This window comes from Cinclus cinclus, chromosome 4, assembly GCF_963662255.1.
Source record: "Cinclus cinclus chromosome 4, bCinCin1.1, whole genome shotgun sequence".
Taxonomy (NCBI): Eukaryota; Metazoa; Chordata; class Aves; order Passeriformes; family Cinclidae; genus Cinclus; species Cinclus cinclus.
Window position 1 is genome coordinate 23,485,555 of NC_085049.1, and position 19,454 is coordinate 23,505,008.

The 19,454-nt window shown below is 39.4% G+C and overlaps 1 protein-coding gene across 1 annotated transcript in view; it reads left to right on the plus strand.

Moving 5' to 3' along the window:
• ANO2 (anoctamin 2) overlaps positions 1-19,454 on the plus strand; it is a 144,093-nt gene that overhangs the window by 88,330 nt on the left and 36,309 nt on the right. Inside the window, exon 15 of the mRNA XM_062490909.1 lies at positions 18,747-18,821. Within this exon, the coding sequence (XP_062346893.1) occupies positions 18,747-18,821 (75 nt within the window). The remainder of the gene's footprint in view (positions 1-18,746; positions 18,822-19,454) is intronic.

The following is a 19,454-nucleotide window of genomic DNA, read 5'->3' on the forward strand; positions in this document are numbered from 1 at the left end:
TTTCTGTGCGTGAACATTAATGTACGAGTTGGTGAGGATCATCTTCCATTTAGATCACAGTAGTGGGAACTAAAAGAAGATAAGGAATGTCTGATATCATGAGCCTTTTTTTGCATGTCTGTTCCGAGATCTTCTTTAAGTGATTGTACACTTGGAAAGGTTAGGCAGTGTTAATATAAGGGTTGGTAGCATTGATGTTTTCTCACTGAGTGGTTGCATATTCCAGACTTAAAAACTATGTCAGGGCCTCAGAAATTTAAAATAATCTTGATTTATACTGCATTCTAAGCCTGACTATTTAAACCTGCATTCAGTATTCAGTAAAGCTGAATATACAGCTTTGCAGGATATAAAAATATTACTGATGGGTATTTATTCATTTCTGAAACATCCAATGTATCTTCTTTGTATCTCAATGCAGAATAAATGCCATATCTTCATGGGCTCCTAGGAATTTGGCTTGCATATTTGTATGCTGCAAAAGTCTATTTTGTCTCATAATAACCACACAAGTGAAAATTGGAATGTTTTCTTCTTAATCATGCTCTTCCAGTACCTGAAGGGAACACAAAGGAATGATAGAGAATATTCAGAAAGGGCCTGAAGTGACAGGACGAGGGGGAATGGCTTCACACTGACAGAGAGCAAGTTTCGACTGGATATTAGGAAGAAATTCGTCCCTGTGAGGGTGCTGAGGCCCTGGAATAGGTTACCCAGAGGATTTGTGGCATGTGTAGGATGTAGTTGGGGCTGCTGTATTTGAAGTCCTGTCAGATGTGCCTATCTTCTTTAAAAGCCCTTTATTTTTCCCATTTACCCTGCTGACTTCAATTACAAATAGTAATGAGACATGGGGGGATTTAAGCAGTGCTGATCTTCCCCTTGTTATTGGAAGCAGAAGGGAAGGACTGATGTCTTTCTACCTACATGTAATTCTTGTTTGGGCTGCAGAAACTTGTTCATCTTGGTGAGTCTGAAGCTAGGCATGAGCTTGTAATTTGTGATGGTGACCTGCAGGAGTTGCTCCATGACTCTGCTGCTAAGATTTGGCCAGCACACACCTGCTTAATCAAATTTTCTTTAAGTAGAGGTAATTACATTTTCTGTGTTACTCTGCAGCCAGTAATGATTGGTAAATAGAGATAAATATCTTTTTCTTGAATGTAACTGTAGGGAAATCTTGTGTAGCACAAGTGATCAGTCTCTACTTTTGGGAAGGTGTTAAGACTCTTACAAAGTTTAATTAAGGACTGTTACTGTGTCGTGGGCTGGAAGAGAGGGCAAAATTGTGGACAAGTTTGGGGTGTTGAGGCTGAAACTGTCTGAGATGCCACCAATAAGGCAGGGATCTGTAGGATATAGCACAGTGCTGTTTGATTATGGGGGACTGCAGAGGTGTTCCCATGTTCTGCATGAGCAGTGAGCACAGGAATTCTGCTGAGCAACACCACTGGAGAGCCTTTGCTTGCTAGATTTGCACCTGTGCATATGTTCCTGTCTGTTTGGAGAGATGTCTGATGATAACTTTTTGGATTTGTTTATAATTTAAAGAAGAAGGACTTGGGGAAGTTATAGCCACGGGAATCATTAAACTTAGAATGAAAAGTGGAGATTTATGTAATAACTGTAGACGAAGCAAGGACTAAAAGAATTTGGCTTAGAGGTAGGGGTGATGAAAAGAAAATTGAAAGACAAGGTATAAATGAGCCAAAACATGACAAATCTGTAGTCAGGTGTAACTTCAAGATATTGTTTTCAGAAACAACAGTGTACTTTCATACAGCTCTAATTTCCTGGTGTTATTGTGAATTTAAAGCAGAAAAATATGATGTAAATAGGAGGAATTTTACTTATTACTTAATCTGCCTCTTGCTTTCTGTAAGTAAGTTTTATTTTAATATTGGGGGAAACACTTTCCTTTAATGTCTTTTAAGTCTATGGATGATTTCAGTGTGAACTGAATCTCAAGTGAAAAGTATTCAGGACTGTTTTGCACAACGTCATGCCTGTTAGCTGGACTAAACTTACTTATATTAGAAGGAGTACAGAGAGATCCTGTTTTTTAGCTACTAATTTGTTTCCCTGAGGTTGAGACCATTCCCGCTGTTGTATCAGACCTACATGTGCTGGTCTGAATGTCGACGCTGCCTCCAGATCCCTGCTTCTGGCAAATGGAGTTTGTATTTTACACATATTCCAACATATGCTTAATAAGTTTCTCCTTAAGCATTTTGTCTTTAGCCTCACTCTGCTTCTCAAAACCATGATCATTTCAGCACAGAGTTCTGTGCTGAACACAAAATCCATTAGGAATGAAGATTGGAATTATGTGAGGAATATACTGGCTTTACTGAACTTGCAGGTTCCTATCACCATAGACAACATAGGTGCACACAATCTGGAATTGTCCCAGTATTTCTAATGGTCCCAGCCTGTTCCAGACTTACATGAGCCACCACTTCTGAACAACACCTTGATCTCTACAGTGTAAATCTGGAGTAACTCACGAGGTTTAACTAGGGTTGAACAAAGTCAAGTGTTGGGTCCTGCCCTTGGCTCACAACAACTCCCTGCAGCAGTTTTCTCTATAAAAATTCTAAAAAAAATTCAAAACCCCATGATTCTGAATTTCCAGAGGTTTTTAATATATGTTAAAGACTTTGAATTTTGATCTCTTGCTAGTAGAATATTATAATATCTTGCATTAAACATTTTTGTTTCTTAATTAAACTGCTTGTCTTGGGGTGACGTATTAATCCTTTCACTACTAAAAATCCAGTCAAGCAAGTCAAGCAGTCACCACTCCAAAGCTCCACAAAGATGTTCCTGATTGACATGGTGCTTTTTATTGATGCATTTTATATTTGTGTCCAACTAGCAGGCATTTGCCAAGTAGAGATACATCAGTAATTCTCAATTCAGGGACAAGACTGTTATATACATAATCCTGGAAAATTAGAAAACATCACTTTAATGATTGTTTCTAAATGCATCAAGTTAAGTTAGAAGGAGAGGTCTACAAAGCTGAAATATTTGATTTGAACCTATACTGATGTATCCTTTAGTGCATTTTTCTAGCTCATTTCTGTACTTATTTTGTATGTGGGCTGTTCTTTTCTGGTGTTCTTACAAAGTGAGCAAATATGTTCGGCTATTGGTACTTAGACTGAGAACTTGTGGTCTTACTATCTGATTACGTTGCAACCCCTTGTGGTTTTTTTGTACCAGAACATTTATTTCTTAATATATATGGCCTTTGATCTATTCAGTCACATTAACTGCAGGAAATACATACTTCAACAAATATTAGCATATGCCAGCATTTCTGCAATATATTGAATTAGTGTCACAAAACAGGATCAATGACTGACAGGTTTTTCTTATATTCTCTGACAGTAGCTACATCTGTAATGAAATTGTTGCCTTCATTTCATTGAAAGGATCTAGTGTTTTATGAGGAACTTTATTTCTGCTGATCTTACGTGCACAGGAAAGTTTCACATTTCTGCTGTTTTTATCCTGCTGATTGCTTTATGTGACTGCAGCCTCAGATGGGATACTTGGATCTCCATGGGGCACCTGGGCCCAGATCCGACCTGTGGGACCAGGAGATTTCCAGTACCACTGAGCAGCTCCTTCCAGTGACTGCTGTGCTGAGACGTTTCTATTTTAGGTAACTCTTTTGATGGTCCATGCCTGTTATCCCAGAGGGTCTTGCCCTGCCTTTTTCCACATGGCAACATTCTTGGGAGAGAATCATTGTTTCTTTCTCCTAATTTATAATCAATGGAATGGAGATTCAAGGGTCAGAGAGAGGTTTTGCCTTTAGAAGGAAATTGAGAAAAACCATGTCTGTCAGCATAAAAAATATACATACTTGAGGTCTAGAGATTTATTTTTTCCAAGCAGGATGAAACAGTTTTAAACAAAAACCAAGAACCTTCTTCCATTCTAATTATAATTATTTATTTTTACTTTCACTACTGCTTTCAAACACTCAAGGAGAAACACAAACCAACTCCAACTCCATATTCAGCAGCATTCAGCTGCAGTTTCAGCTCTTAGCCAAACCAAATTTATGATAAGTTGGAATGACTGAAATTTCCTCCCAAGCCCTGATGCATTTGCAAAACTATATTAAATTCTTAAATCACATGTTTTGGCATGAAAATACAAAAACTCCCAAATAATTTTATATTCCCTTTTGGTATATATTCACAAAGAAAATATAAACTGGTTGTAAGTGCTTTCCTTAGAGTTGTTGGCTCCTGCAGTTACAAAGATAAGCATTTTGAAAGCAGCTTTTGGCAAAATGGAAGAAAGATATGGAAAACAGAGAAGGTATGGCCCAGGGTTTTTTTCCAGCATGAAAGAAATGTTAGAGCATAGTTTGAATTTCTTGTGTCTACTTCCCTTTATTAAAGTAGAAAGGGTGAACGTGTTTAGAACAAATTCAAGTGTTTTTAGAAGCATGGTATTGACTTTTGGCCTATATATGGAAAATATGTGGCCTATATATGTCAGAGGACTTTTCCCACTGTCCATTATTCAGGGGAGTATGTGATTATCTGATTATTGAACTTCAAATCTAGGGAGCTGAAGTTCCATCAGTCTGTGAGCTAATTTCTGCTTTGCCCCAGAGCTCGGCTTTTACACAGCTCTGTTTTGGAGAAGCAGAAACAAATGTGGTACAGTTGAGACATGGAACGATTAGGCAGATTGATGTGCAACTAGCTGATACTGTAAAAATTATTATTACTATTAAAATTAACATTTTGCTGACTCTACACCTTTCCTATGTCAAGCACTAGACATAGGGTACATTTCTTTATTAATACAAGTGTTATCAAACTATGAAGCATGGCCTAGAGCTTTGCTTCAGATGAGGTATGACATCATAGTTCACAGCACCCTTTTCCAAAGGTCAGGAAATGGATCAATTATTGTGATGTGTACAAGATCTAAAGTAGAGGTTCTTCAGGGGGTTAATTGTTACTTTAGGATGCAGATTTTGCAAACTGTAAAAACATATAAAATAAAAATTAAGGCCCTACTTTCAGGTGAGTGGTATTATTCCATGGCTATCTGTCCATATAGCAGGGAACCTCCTGTGTGGGGGGATTCCAGCAGGAGTTCAAATCTCACAGGCAGTAGCAGAACAGGATCTGATACCAGGAATGCAATAACCTGAAAGAACCAGCCAGAGGAGCTGCTATGTCTTTGCACTTTTCTGGGCTGTAGCACATGGGGAGCAATATGACAGCAACACAAAGGAGTTTCTACAAATCCACTTGTGGAATAACATGGTGTATCCCTGCAGGTAAAGCATTGCTCCCAATGTACTCTTTTAGAGTTGAAAGTAGCTTTATCTTAGCTATTAGCTATCTGAACTATTGAATGTTCAGGTCTCTCTTAGCTCAGTTAGAACTTGCATTAACAGATTGAGTGTTAAATTATTAAACTGCATGAAGCAGCTACAAATTTAAAACAATTGGAGTTAAACACAGAGTTCCCTCAAAACAATGCTAGGGCTTGGAATTTAATTGTAATGACAGGCCCCGTCCCTGGAAGTGTTCAAGCCAGGCTGGATGGGGCTCTGAGCAACCTGGGATAGTGGAAGGTGTTCCTGCCCATGGCAGGGGATTGGAACTGGCTGATCTTTAAGGTTCCTTCCAACCCAAACCATTCTATGATTCTATGGCTCCTCTTCAAAAGGATAATGAATTTCAGCCATAGTGGGGCTTTTGCAGTAATATTTTTAATTTAATATAGAATTCTGAGTCCACAGAACTTAAAGATCAGCTTTGTCACTGTATTTTTTCCCTCACTGTAATTACAAGCATTTGACGAGATGCTTTTTCTTAATATAGTTATGATAGAACCGTAATTCTTAGTATTTTATTAATATTGCATGAAGTAGACTTTCTGCTGTTTTTATTCCAAGCTTCTCTATACAAATATGGACAATACATTGTGATGGTGCACATATTATTTTTCTATTCTGATAAAACTGTAATTTTTTTTTTAATAAAATACGTCTCTAAATGCAAATGCTGACTTCTTGCTCAGTATGTTGCTCCCATACATTCAAACTCCCCCACACTAAAATACTGTTTGCTGTAGTTTTTTTTTTCAGTAAAACATGTTTTGATTTTAATAAAATATCTCAGTTCAACTTTTATAGAGTGAGGAGTTTCCAACTGTTGTTTTTTTTAAATTACTTCTTATTTCAAAATGGAATTTATGTTGGATGGGTTTTAAAAATAGAAGAAATGAAAACAAAATATTATAAGTTGTTGACGTAAAACATTTGGTTCACAGTAATTAAAAACATTTTTGAAAACAAACACTTTAGCTTTCCATCCTAATTTGGGGCATATCTCCCTCCTTTTATATTCTTTTTTGAAATGCAGTGGAACTTTCATTAGAGAGGAAAACAGAAATCATTTATTGTCCTTCTTATCTTGCTTAAATGCCTATGAAGCCTACTTTTCATTGCCACCTGTTCATAACAGACTTATTGACTCTTTTTTTTTAGATTGAGATGGATTCTTTTGTCCATTTTCTTTATTTTACTGATCCTTATGTTCTCTCAGGTCACAAAAAGATAAAAGGAACAGATTTGCTACCATCAGTAAAAGTCACTCTAATAGACGCTTTGAAAATAAACAGAATATTTTAAAGAACTCTATGCCAAAATACCATCTCTGTCAACGGGAGATTCTGGTCTGAGATGAAAGTTTGAGCAGGGAGCAGGTGAGCAACATAAACATGTGAAGAGAAGAAGTGAGACCAAAATAGGAGCAGAATGCCAGTGTATTGTAGTGGAAGCAGAGATTCTTGATTCTATGGGTAGAACTGGAAGACTGGGCAAAAGAAGGAGCAGAGAGAGAGACCTTTGCCAAGAGAAACAGTGGCCAATGTCTTCAAAAGAAATAGGATTTGGTATGAATTAGTTCTGTGCTGGAGACTCTTTAAGGTGAAGCCACGTACTGTGTATGAAGAAATCATAGAATCACAGGGTGGCCTGGGTGGGACCTTAAAGACCACCTTGTTCCAGCCACCTGCAGGGACACCTTCCACTATTCCAGATTGCTCAGAGCCCCATCCACCCTGGCCTTGGACACTGCCAGGGATGGGGCAGCCACAGCTTCTCTGGGAAACCTGTACTGGGGTCCCCCTACCCTCACAGGGAACAGTTTCTTCCCAATATCCAATCTAACCCTGCTCTCTGTCAGTGTGAAGCCATTCCCCTTGTCCTGTCACTCCAGGCCCTTGTCAAGAGTCTCTCTCCATCTTTCCTGTGGGCTCCCTTCAGGCACTGGAAGGCCACAGTGAGGTCACCCCAAAGCCTTCTCCTGTCCAGGCTGAACAATCCCAATTCCCTCAGCCCTTCCTCCCAGCAGAGCTGCTCCATCCCTCTGATCATCTTGGTGTTCCTCCTCTGGACACCCTCTAGATCTGTGTGGGACTCTAGAAGAGGAATGCTAAGAAAGGAATGATGTCAACAAAATAATCCACAGATTTTCTTTGAGGTATCAATGGACAGATGCCTGTTTCTCACTCCAGAGAAGGTTTTTTTTTGTGGGAGACAGCACAGAGGAAATATCTGTCTTGCAGAATAATAAGGCAAGAGTGGAAAAATGTGCACTCCAGAAGTTCTGTGACAAAGGGGCATTATGATGTCTGGGTTATTTCTAGAGCAGAAGAAATCCATGGGGCTAGAAATTGTGACAGAGCTTCTTTTGTGGTCACTGGGGAAACATCCCACCCACTCCTTGTCCCCAGAGGACATTCTGGTTTCAAAGGCTGGCCATCCATATGAAATAGCATCTCTGAACAGCTTGTTTTCATGAAGAAAGCCACCTGGCATCCCTGAGGGTGTTGGCAATGGAATCATTCAGGAAAAGAGAAACAGGTGGATGTGGGTGGTATTTGTCTAATTTCTCTGAAGGGCATCTCATCCAGATATATCCCCCAGGTTCCATATCATGGAATGGGAGTTGAAATTCCTTGCTAGGACTTTGAAGGCTCTAAAATGCAATGTTGGAAATTTGGAATTGGGAATTTGAAGTGTTTGAGTGCACTGAGCTGGTGAGTCTCATTTGAACCTGCTAGTGATACCTATTGTAGCACTTCCAGACCTTTGTAAACCAGATCTCAGGATTCAGTTGACCAACCACACACATGCCACACATGCCTGGCAGGACTGATGCAGTTAGTTTTCACCTCCTTTAAAATACTGAGCAAATAGTTCATTTCTTGAGCAAATAAGCAAACTGTTTGCTTTTGGCTGTTCCTCTTGCTGCCTGATGAAGCTCATCTGTTGGGAAAATAAGTAATAGACATAAATCCCAATAGAAAAACTCACATATTTTCTTAATAACATTGTACATTTAGTTGAATTATTTAAAAGATTCCAGATGCTTAATCTGTTGCTAATATGTTCTGTCTTATTTGGACATAAATGAAATTACTTTGTTTCTGAAGGAATGATTCCATCTTATTATTCCCATGAAGAGATAATCATAGTTCTTTTATAAGCCTATATGTTGTTGGGCACTTCTACAGACATGAGAACTGAAGCATTTTAGGCAACAGGTGATGCAGGAGGTGATGTCTGAGACATCAGATATTTCCTTAATTCCCTCACCCGTTTCCAGTGAAAAATGTTTTGTGAGCTGCAGATTTGGATGGACTGTTGGGCCAATATCAGAGAGTCTGAACCCTTGGGTATTCAGGATTTTGTTTAATCCATGGAGCTGTGAGAAATCTGAGCAATCCTTTCATTAGAGTGGTGTCTAGGCTGCAAGACTTTGTAGGATTAGCACCAATTTTGGCCCCAATACCAAGTGACATGATGACTTTGGTCACTGATTTAGGATCTTGTTTCCTCCATGCCATGTCTCTGCAGTTGTACCAGTGACCATGTTCTATCAAGGGTGAAAAGCAAACATATATTTTCCTTTTTTTGAAAGAGGTCATTCATGCAGAATAAACTTTTAGTTATGGGTGATGGGAAGTTCAGAGAGTGAATTTATTATACAATTAAGAGGGCTTGGAGCAACGAGACAACCTTTTCTATCCTCTCCAGATCTGTTTTAAACACAGTAACTCACTGTTCTCCAAGAATACTTGATATCACTTTTTACTTTGCTGAGCATTATTGCTATTTCAAATTATGCTCCTGGTTGGATCAGCCTTAATTTTTCCTCCTTGAATCTCATCCTATTTCACGCTTGTATTTCTACTTTCTCAGCAGCCTGGTATTTAATCTCTGTTCCCTTCTCTACTTGCAACCTGTCCTAATGTAGTAGTCTCTGCAAACCTGACTGACGTGACCTGGAGAGTTGTTGACATGTTAACCATAAGATAAACTGCGATCTCTGACTAAATACCACCTCACAGTTTCTTATAGGTTTCCACTTCTTTCACCGATTATTTGGTTTGGGATTACAGACATTTGTTTTGTTGATAGACCTACTCTAATTTTTGTGTGTGTGTCAATTGTATGAAAGACACAGAGAAACATTTTTAAGAAAATTAAATGTGAAGCCTACTGTTTCCTATTTTGCCAACTTGCTTTATAATAAATCCAAATGAGCCTTTTCAAAGCATCTTTCAAGAGATCTGCATTTTACTGCCAACTGCCAACACAACTCTTTTTTCAGAAAGAAAAGAAAGGGGAAAATAATCTGGGATGCTGGTAAGAAGTAGCCCCCTGGAAAGCATTGTGTGTTTCCTATACAGTTTTAGCACATATATACAATTGGAATAAATATTGCCTAATTCAGCCCAGTGTATGAGTAGTTATAATTTCTCTGTTTGGAAATTGGAAAAGACTTGCAATTAGATTGCTATGGATCAGGGGAAGTTCAGATTGGACATCAGGAAGAATTTCATCACATAAAGGGTGATTAGACATTGGAAGGGGCTGCCCAGAGAGGCAGTGGAATCCCCATCCCTGGAGTGTTTAAAGAAAGACTGGATGTGGCAGTCATTGCCCTGGTTTAGTTGACAAGATGGTGTTTGGTCAAAGCTTGGACTCGCTGATGTCAAGGTTCTTTTTCCACCCTGATTGGTTCTGTGATTCATGAGGAAGTCACTGCCAATTTGATACCATCAGCAATTTATATGTGTCTAAAGATATGCTCATAATGTCAAAATGTATGCATTTCATTACCCTTCCAGCTCCATTAATGGAGTTTGCCTCCTTGTGTTTGTTTTTCCTTGCTTTATTGACACCTCCTAGTTATTATTACATACTCCCCCACTATTGCTGGGTTTTGGGGGGGAGGCTGGGTGTGTGAAGGTACAGGGGTGCTCATTATGGACTTCTTCTTACTGTAGACTTTTTCCATGATTAGCCAAACAAAATATTTTTGCTGGACATGGGATCAGAGCAAGGAGCAGCACCAATGACAATGACAGAGAAAGCAGGGGCAGGACTCTTGTAACTCCAAAATGTGTCTTTTTTGGAGTAAAATGGAGTGAGATAGAGGCCCCTCACTCCTGTATTCTTTCCCATCCTTCCAGTCTTCCATTTGCAGTTTATCCAGCACTCTTTTCTGCATGTCATCTCTCTGTTATTGGCAAAAGTTTCCTTCTGTAGATTGTGTTCTGCAACTGTGTTTTAAACTTTATAGCAAATTAAAATGTTAGAATACAAACTTAATTAATACTTTACGGCTGGTAATAAATGCTCTGGAGACAGGGAAAGAATTTTGCATAGGCACATCCCCCTTTTAATCCTTTCTCTGCTCCTCAAGCTTTTAATTACCAGCTTGAAAATGTTGCTAAAATTTACACCACTGTGCTCTCCTCTGGTGCTGGTGTGATCATTCACAGTTTGTGTAAGCTAAATTTGAAACTGCAACTAAAGGAAGCTGATAATGTGTTGCATGTCTTTGTCTCATGCTTTGTGTGGGGGTAAGTGGCTTCACATGGTATAAGACAATGGAGAATCATGTTTTAAGTGTGCAATGCCAAAGCCTTAGAGTGAGATCTTGCCTCACTAGAAGTTTTGTGATGATTTCACAGCAGCGAGATGTTCAGCCTAGATTCTTCCAGCTAGGACACTGACACATAATCAGGCCAGAAAACTTCAAGGGAACATGGAAAGGGCATCTTTCCTCAGAGTCTTACACTAATTTCCTGTCTTCTAGACCTGAAATCATAAGCTCAGTTGAGTTCAATTCAGAGAACTGTAATCTGTGCTTTGCCAATCGCAAAATTGTTAACTGCCTTAATTCCTGGGCCCAAATTGCTAATATGAAAGTGTATAATGAGATTAAACAAGTGATTTTAAGGATAAAATTCAGGTAAATTGAGACAAATTGACTTGAAATTACAAAAGATAACATAATTTTGCACATTTTTATACTTTAAGAAGAGATACTGAAAGTAGTTGGCAACTGATTGTGTGACCAATGGACTCACACAGAGCTGCTAGTCCTATGCTTAAGATAATTTACAGAAAGAAACTCCTAAATTAAATCACTGCCAGTAATTTAAATGGTGCTGAATTAGGGGAAATACTAAAAGTTACTTTTTTGAAAGTTATGCACAATAAATTGTTTTTAAATGGGTTGTGTTTATTATTCCATTAACTTCTCTATTTGATGTTCACAGTTTATATGAGAAAGTGTGAAACCAGATTGACTATTACAATAGTGGTGCTGTGGATTGCAGGGTACAAAGTGGGGGTTGGAAATCCAGTGAACTCCAGGACAGTGAAATCCCTTTCCTTTTCCTAAATTTAGTCTTTGGAACTCACTTTGTTTTCCCTGATAGTTCCATTTTCAGTCAATATCAAAGCATATTAAATTGATTTAACCATGCAAAGTAAAATAGCCACATGTCTGGCTCAAAATCTGTCTTCCTTATGCTTGGCTATATTTATTTAAGAGTATTTTAAAGCCACATGTGGAATTTCATGACATTCTTTGAGATTTTTCAGGAGATACACTAAAAAACAAAAGCTGAGCAGGTGACAGTGTATCCCTTCATGCCCTGAGCTGAATTTGTGACATTCCAGCACCACCTTCTCTAGTATGGCAGGCCTGGGTACCACTGTCAGTCAGGGGCTTTGGAAATCCCACCAGATGTATTCATTCAGTTGGCCCTTTGCCTTCTCAGGATCAGCCTCATCATGATTTATTAACCATCTACAAAGAGCATTGACAAACAATGAATATTTATGACTACAGATGTAACCCTATTGTTTGTGCAAATTACAGTGTTTTCCTGGTAATATTCTGAACGGCTTCAAGTTGACATAAATAATTCATACTTGTAAAGCCATATGTTAAACTGTCATTGTAAAAGACTAAGTGCTGCCAGTTTTCACTTGAACCATATGTAAATATCAAGCACTTGATATTAAACAGTGATATAAAGTCTAAGCACCTTAATGCCACTTACACAATAAAGACTGCAATATGCCACATTGCATTGAGTGCCAGCGTCAAAAGAAGTTTAACTGCAGCAAAGGGACCATTTTTATTCCTGAGTAAATTGCAACATATTAATGTAACTAAGTCTGGCTTTACAGATTTAAATTACAGTGAAAAAAGACCTCCAACCTTTGTCATTATTACTGAGCGAAGGAGACAGCTTGAAATATTTCCACTAATCTACTGCAAGTGGCTAGTTTTTATCAAGGTACTTATTGCATGCATGTGACATACATTTACATGCATTTAATGTGTGTATATATATATATATATATAGATGAGTGTGTCAAATGCTGTGCAAATGTCAAAGAATCATGGAATAGCCTGGGTGGGAAGGCACCTTAAAACCACCCAGTTCCAAGTCCCTGCCACAGGCAGGGACACCTCCCACTAGCCCAGGTTCTCCAAGCCCCATCCAGCTTGGCTTTGGACACTTGCATGGATAGGGCAGCCACAGTTTCTCTAGGACTTTTTATTTTTCATTAGGAATTTCAGAATGTAGTGTTAAGACTCATAAGGAGTAGATAGCACTTAGATTAATGGATTCTTCCCTCCATTCTGCCAGCATCTCCACTGACAGAGATGAAGCTCATATCCTTTTTTTTGTGCCAGGCTTCATGGCTGGAAGCACAACCCTCACCCACCACTTGAAATATTTCTGGTCCTGTGGAAGAGCTGTGAGTCTCCTGAGGCACAGAGACTTGGCTACTCACACATACTTTCATGAACCCTGTTATGTGAAGGGCCAAGCTGTTGAAACCCTGAAGCCTGGGAGTTCTGAACTTTCTGTGCTTTCTGACACTGACCCCCAAAAGAGCACTGCTTTTGATTTGAAGCCTTGGAGAGGGCTTCCAAATTTAAGTAATAGTGTTAGAATAGAAGTGTGTAATTCCACATGGTGAAGGGTTTTGAATTTGGGGTTTTGAAATATAATAATAGATAATGGGACAAGATGGAGGTTCCTGGGCGTTGTCTCTTTCTTCCTTCTTGTTCCTTCTTCCTCTTGGTTTTAGGTAGTAGTTTTTGGTTGGATAGAAAATCCTGCAGTGCAGGTCTGAGATGTTTGGTTATTGGGTCAAAAGTATAAATAATATAGATGTTAGATTTTAATTGGATAGTTAGCCTTTAAAAGACCTTGTAACTAGCTAGGTTCACCTCCAGTTTCTCACTTTTGGCTTGATAACTAGAAGTGCTGAATAACTCCCTGTACTTTAGATAAGATTTAATAAAGATTCAACAAAGTCCAAACAATAAATCCATCTCTTGAGCATTCTATCCTGACTCTGAAGGAAGGAAGAAGAAAACAAATAGTCACTAACACCAGGTCAGTTGCCCTTGTCAGGGCTGTAGCCTGTGGGAGATTTACTTCCAACCCACTTACAGGAGAAGAAATAGAGCTGTGGGCTTGGCTGCTCGTTCCCATTCTGAGGGAGTGGTCTCAGCCAGCTTAAAAGCCACAAGAGGTGGCCTGATCACAGTTCAGAAGAACCCACAGCTAAACTCCAAAATTCTGCCATGCTCTTGACTGATAAATTTACAGCTAAATGCCAAGGCTGGAGGTTCCAGATAGGCAAATTCAGATTGGAAATAAGCCATGTATTTTCAAAAGCTAAGGTAATTAACAACTGGAATGACTTAATAAGGCTTGTAACTGAGTGTTCATCACAAAAATGCTCAAGCTGTGATTTTAGAGTTTTTTAAAAAAAATTAGTTAAATCACATCCATTATTCTTATAGCAAGAACCATCTCAAGGAAGTTGCATGGTTACAAAGAGACTAAGACTGGGTGGTTAAAAATAACATTGCTTAGCCTTAAAATCCATTAATTTCCATGATCCTAGTACTGAGCCTTGCACACACTTCTCACAGCACTCTATTCAGCATTGCTTCCACAATTTACAGTGTGTCCACTAAGCTCTACTGAAGCTAATGGTGTGTCTGTGCTACTCTGCATGTTTCAAAGACAGCACAAATTTTTAATTAAAGGTTTTGCAGTTCTTCGTCTGTCTCCAAATGAGTCTTGGCAGTTTGTTTGCCATGTGCAGTCCTGAGACAGAACATTGCTCACAAAACACAACCACATTTACTGTTAAAATTCCACTGCTGCTTGAGCAAGAAGAGTAGAAAATTAATTTCTGTCTTTTAATGGGTTTTAAACCAAAAGCACTTTCTTTTGCTTCTGTGGGAGTGTGAAAGTAGAGCTTCTTGATTCAAACAGGGATAGACACAGGCATTGAAACTGCAGAGCATGGCTGCAGTTTTTTCTTCCCATAAAGAAGTCTGAGTTGTGCTTCTTTTTGTGTCACCACTCTGGAATTGATAGTTTTCCAAAACTTCCCATTCTGCAGGCTTTTTCTGGCTCATAATTTCCAAATGGCTCTGAAGGATCCTTTTCTCCTTGTCTTAAACTTATTTCAAGGCCAAAGTAAAATTGTGGGAGATTATAGGGACCCCTTACTTCAGAAACCACTTGTTTCATACGTTGTCTTGAGGCTGCAGTGCACACGCAGTGCTTCAGGTATCACACAAATACAAAAGAGCTGTTTAATACCACAGTTTGTATTTCTAGATGCTTACTTGGACAGTGCTGTTTTTATACAAATTGAAGCCTTTGTATTGAAGTAGAAATCAACTAAAAAAGGTGCAGTTATAAAAATGGCAATTACTATAGAATTTATTTGAAGCTTTCTGGGCATACTTAGAGATGAATTTCTGGATTTTGTGATTGGAAATATAATTTTGTATCTTATTTTTGTTGCTAGCAGTGTAAGACTTTAGAGAGGAGTCCTGGATTTTGTTCTTCTCTGAGCATCTTTTCCTAAATTCCAGTCAATTATTACAACTCTGTGCAAGTCGAGTGAAATCATTGGGATCATCCAGGTGCAACCACAGTGAAGACCCTGAATTTCAGCACTGGAGCTGCAAAGCAGGATAGAGAAGAGAGAAAACCTGTGGCTGTAATCCCCAAGTGCAGGTTAAGCTGGCATTGCTGATGGTTAGAAACACCTGCTTGGAGGAGGTGTTGTCTTGAGGGAAAATATCAATTAATAACTGAAATACTTGTGATCTGAGCAAAGTGGCTGTGGTTTAATTCACAGAGAAGCATAGAACTGTTTTCAAGAGCTGCATGGTGCTGTCCAAATGCAGGGTATTTCCAGCTTTCCACAGCTCAGAGGCCCACCCATATGAGGATGCAGAGCTGGATCTTTGCCATGTTAAGTTACTCATATGGAAATAAACCGTCCAGAAAAATATAGAAAGTATTTAATTTTATCTTTCTTAATTTCTTGACTTTTTTAAAATCTAATTTTTTATTTTTTAGTAGGAAAATGTTTGTATCCCTTCATGGAATACATTCAATGCACCATTAAACATTAAAACACGACCACATCACTGCACACAGACCAAAACCTGCTTTTCCCTCCACTAGAACTGCAAACCCATCATTGTATAGAAGGAAAATGAAAGTAAGATTTTTAAAGTAAATCTTTTAGTTTGCCTTTGGCACAAAACCAAACAATTTCTATTGTGAGGTTTTCTGTCTTCATATAAATATTCCCCTGCAACACAGTTCATCTTGGGGAATGTTCCCCAGTGTAACATATCTGTCACTAAGATTATTCTTCAGATGATCCATTTCATCTTCCTGCGTCTATAAATACTAACACTTTTTGGGCTGCTCCAGATAGAGGATCATCCATCCCATCTCCTGGCCCTGCACAGACACCCCAACAATCCCACTCTGTGCATCCCTGGAAGCATTGTCCAAACACTCCTGGAGCTCTGGCAGTCTTGGGGCTATGACCATTCCCTGGGGAGCCTGGGCAGTGCCCAACACCCTCTGGTCGAGGAACCTTTCCCTGATAACCAACCTAAACCTCCCCTGACCCGGCTTCATACTATTTCCTGGAGTCCTGTCTCTGGTCACAAGAACAGAAGGTACCTTTCCACTGCCTGGAAGGACGGGTAGCTCTGGGATGGATGAGGATGAACTGGGAAAAACTGAGATGGACTGGGAGCTCTAGAAGGGACCAGGATTAGCTGAGACTTCTGGGATGGAGTGGGAGTTCCAGGATATTCTAGTTAAATTTCCAAATTTGTTTTTGGTCACCTATGTTAAGTAACTCAGTTTCTTCATCCAGCATTTCTTTTCTTCTCATGTTGACTTAGCAGCTCCTCATATTGTTCAGATCTCCCTTTGGCTGAGTGCTTCAGAACATGGCAAACTCATGGAAAAGTAAGGTTAAAGGAAGCACATGCATGGAAGAGTAAGCTGAGGAGATGGCCTGATAACCATCGTGGTGTTATCCCAGCCAGCAGCCACTCCCCAACAGCAGGATCAGGAGGAGAATGGGAAGGATAAAAGAGAGAAAATCCCTGACTGGGATAAAGGCAGCTTTATAGCAAAGCAAAGCAAGGAATTAATTCCCTGCTTGCCATGGATGGGCAGGTGTTCAACCATCCCCAGGAGAGCAGGACCCCATCACATACAACAGTTCCTCAGGAAGACAGACACCATTACTCCAAACACCCCTCCGTCCTTCTCCCCACTTTATACACTGATGATGATGCCATAAAGTTTGGAATGTCCCTTTGGTCATTTGGGGTGGCTGTGTCCTGGCTGTGTCTCCTTTTAAATTCTTTCAGCAATGTGGCAGCAAGAAAGGCCTTGGGTCAGTGTAAGCTCTGCTCATCAATAACAAACCCATCTCTGTATCCCTGTTATCTGTAGCCCTGTGTTCAGCACAAGTACAAGGCACAGCCCCACACCAGCCACAGCCCCACACAGCCCCTATTGAAACCGTAAAATGTGGTGTCCTTCAGGCCTCCTGGGATATAATCACTCAGAACTTCTTTATGTCCTGTAGAATTGCTGAATGATAAGAGCCAAAATGCAATAAAACACACACGTGCATTCACAGGAACGTTTTTTTCAAGTACACTTCCAGCAATGTGCTGGACTCTTGTGTGTGAACTGCAAAGAGTATTTCTGTGCTGCATACACTGGGCCAAATTATTGGTGCTTCTGGTTGGGTTTGCTGTGCCCCAGTGCTGCCAAGACTGTCCCAAAGAAGATAAGGTCACAAGAGGGGCTGCTGAGTAATGCTCCTTTCCTTTCCACCATGGCAGTGGATATGCAGGCAGGATTGTGTCCTAGGTCTAATTCCAAATCCTGGTTAGAAAATCCACAGCTGCATTTCTGCATTTATATACTGCATTCCTAATTCTACTTTGGTGAACCTTCCTATAAAAGCACAATGATCCCAGATTTTTATGTTTATCTGAGGGCTGTTGTGCCTTAGAAATGGTTTATTGGAAATCTTTGACCTGAGTTCTAATCTGATTTAAATTCATTTAGATTCAGAATCACTCTGGGCTAACTCCAGTGTAAGGGTAGTACTGGTCCATGGGACAGTATTGGTGCTTCACAGAAATACCAACAGCAGCTGGCTTTTTTCCTTAGTTAATTTGATTATATAGTTTTAGTTTAACTTAAACAAAACAGCGCCCTTATTATTATTTTAAGAATTTTATTTTGAGAGGAGGGAATCATATTTCTCGCATAAATCCATCTTCAAATGTCTTCTTTAGATGTACATGCAGCTGGGTCTGGAGTTGAGTTTGTGTGGGGAGGGGAAGAGCGTACTGGATTTCACTGATCACAGTTGCTTTAAATTACGCAGGGAAGAGGGAGATGCTGTTTACACATAAAGAAAACAAGGCTGGCAGCAGAGATCAGTGGGGCCTTGCTTTTGTAGTTTCCCCCTGCTATAAAACAAGTACCAGGGGAAGGATTGGGGTGTCTTGCAAGAATTATCTGAGGGATCACATTTGGTGCCTGTGACCATTAGAAAAAAAGTCCGTGTTCAATGGCAGTCAGCATTCACATCATGGTTTCTGTCTCAAGCACTGTTCTTCTGTAGCTTTACAAGAAGCAATTCAGAATTAATGACTGAATTGCCTAAAAGTAAATTAAGGTCAGTCTCAGTGATTTCTTCTGATATGCACTTAAGTAAGAGTTTTGCATGTTTTCAAATACTAAAATCATAGTTGCGTAGGATATTTTCTGGTTTTTGCAGACATTTTCTGCATGTCTTATTTAATCTTCCCCTCCTTTATCTGAAGTGAAAATCTGCTTTAAAATATTCGTGTTCTGAATCGCATAATATACTTCAAAATCACAGCAGGGGAATTGAGAATGGCTCTCAATAACAAATCCTATTAATTCTAATATTTCTAATTGTACAGTTCTGTCACATCTGTTATTTTGCTTATGTGTTCTGCCTACAGAATGAAAAGGAGAAGCTGACATGGAGTGACCGCATGCCTGGATATGCAGCAAACTTCGGACTCATTTTATTTATGGTAACATAATCTGCATTTCTGCTCATTTACTAGGTGTGAGAAACTTTGCCATGAGCATCTAGAAGGAAACCCTTGAATTGCTGTTCTCAAATATGTTAAAAAACTGAAGGTGAGGTCAGTTTGGGAGAAATACTAGAAAGAGTCATGGAGCTCAATGCCTGCATCCACCTTTATTCTCTTTTTCCAAAGGCTGCTTGTGGAAGGGTTCACTTTCTCTAAGGCTAGCAATTCATTACACAAATTCTGCCTCTCCCCCAGGATTTCTGCTCCATCTCTGTTATCCAATGAAGGGATAACATTGATATTTAGTTGTGAGCACAGTATTACATATGTTGGTCACAGTGACATTTGGAGAGCTTGAGCCTCTGAACAGGCAATATCCAGGTGAATTAAACCAGTTGCTGAAAAATATTTATCCAAGACACATTCAGGGATGAACTGTATAGTAGGTGAGGAAGATCATAGTACACAGTTCTCCCTTGGGAACAAGAATCAGATGTGCAGGTCAGCCTCTAAAATGGGGACACCATTGTCCTAGTCAAAAGTCAAATTTCCAGCAAAACAAACACATCATTAAGCTGCTGGACTTTGTAAACAGCAACAGGAAGGTTTGGCTAACAAACCCTAAATTAC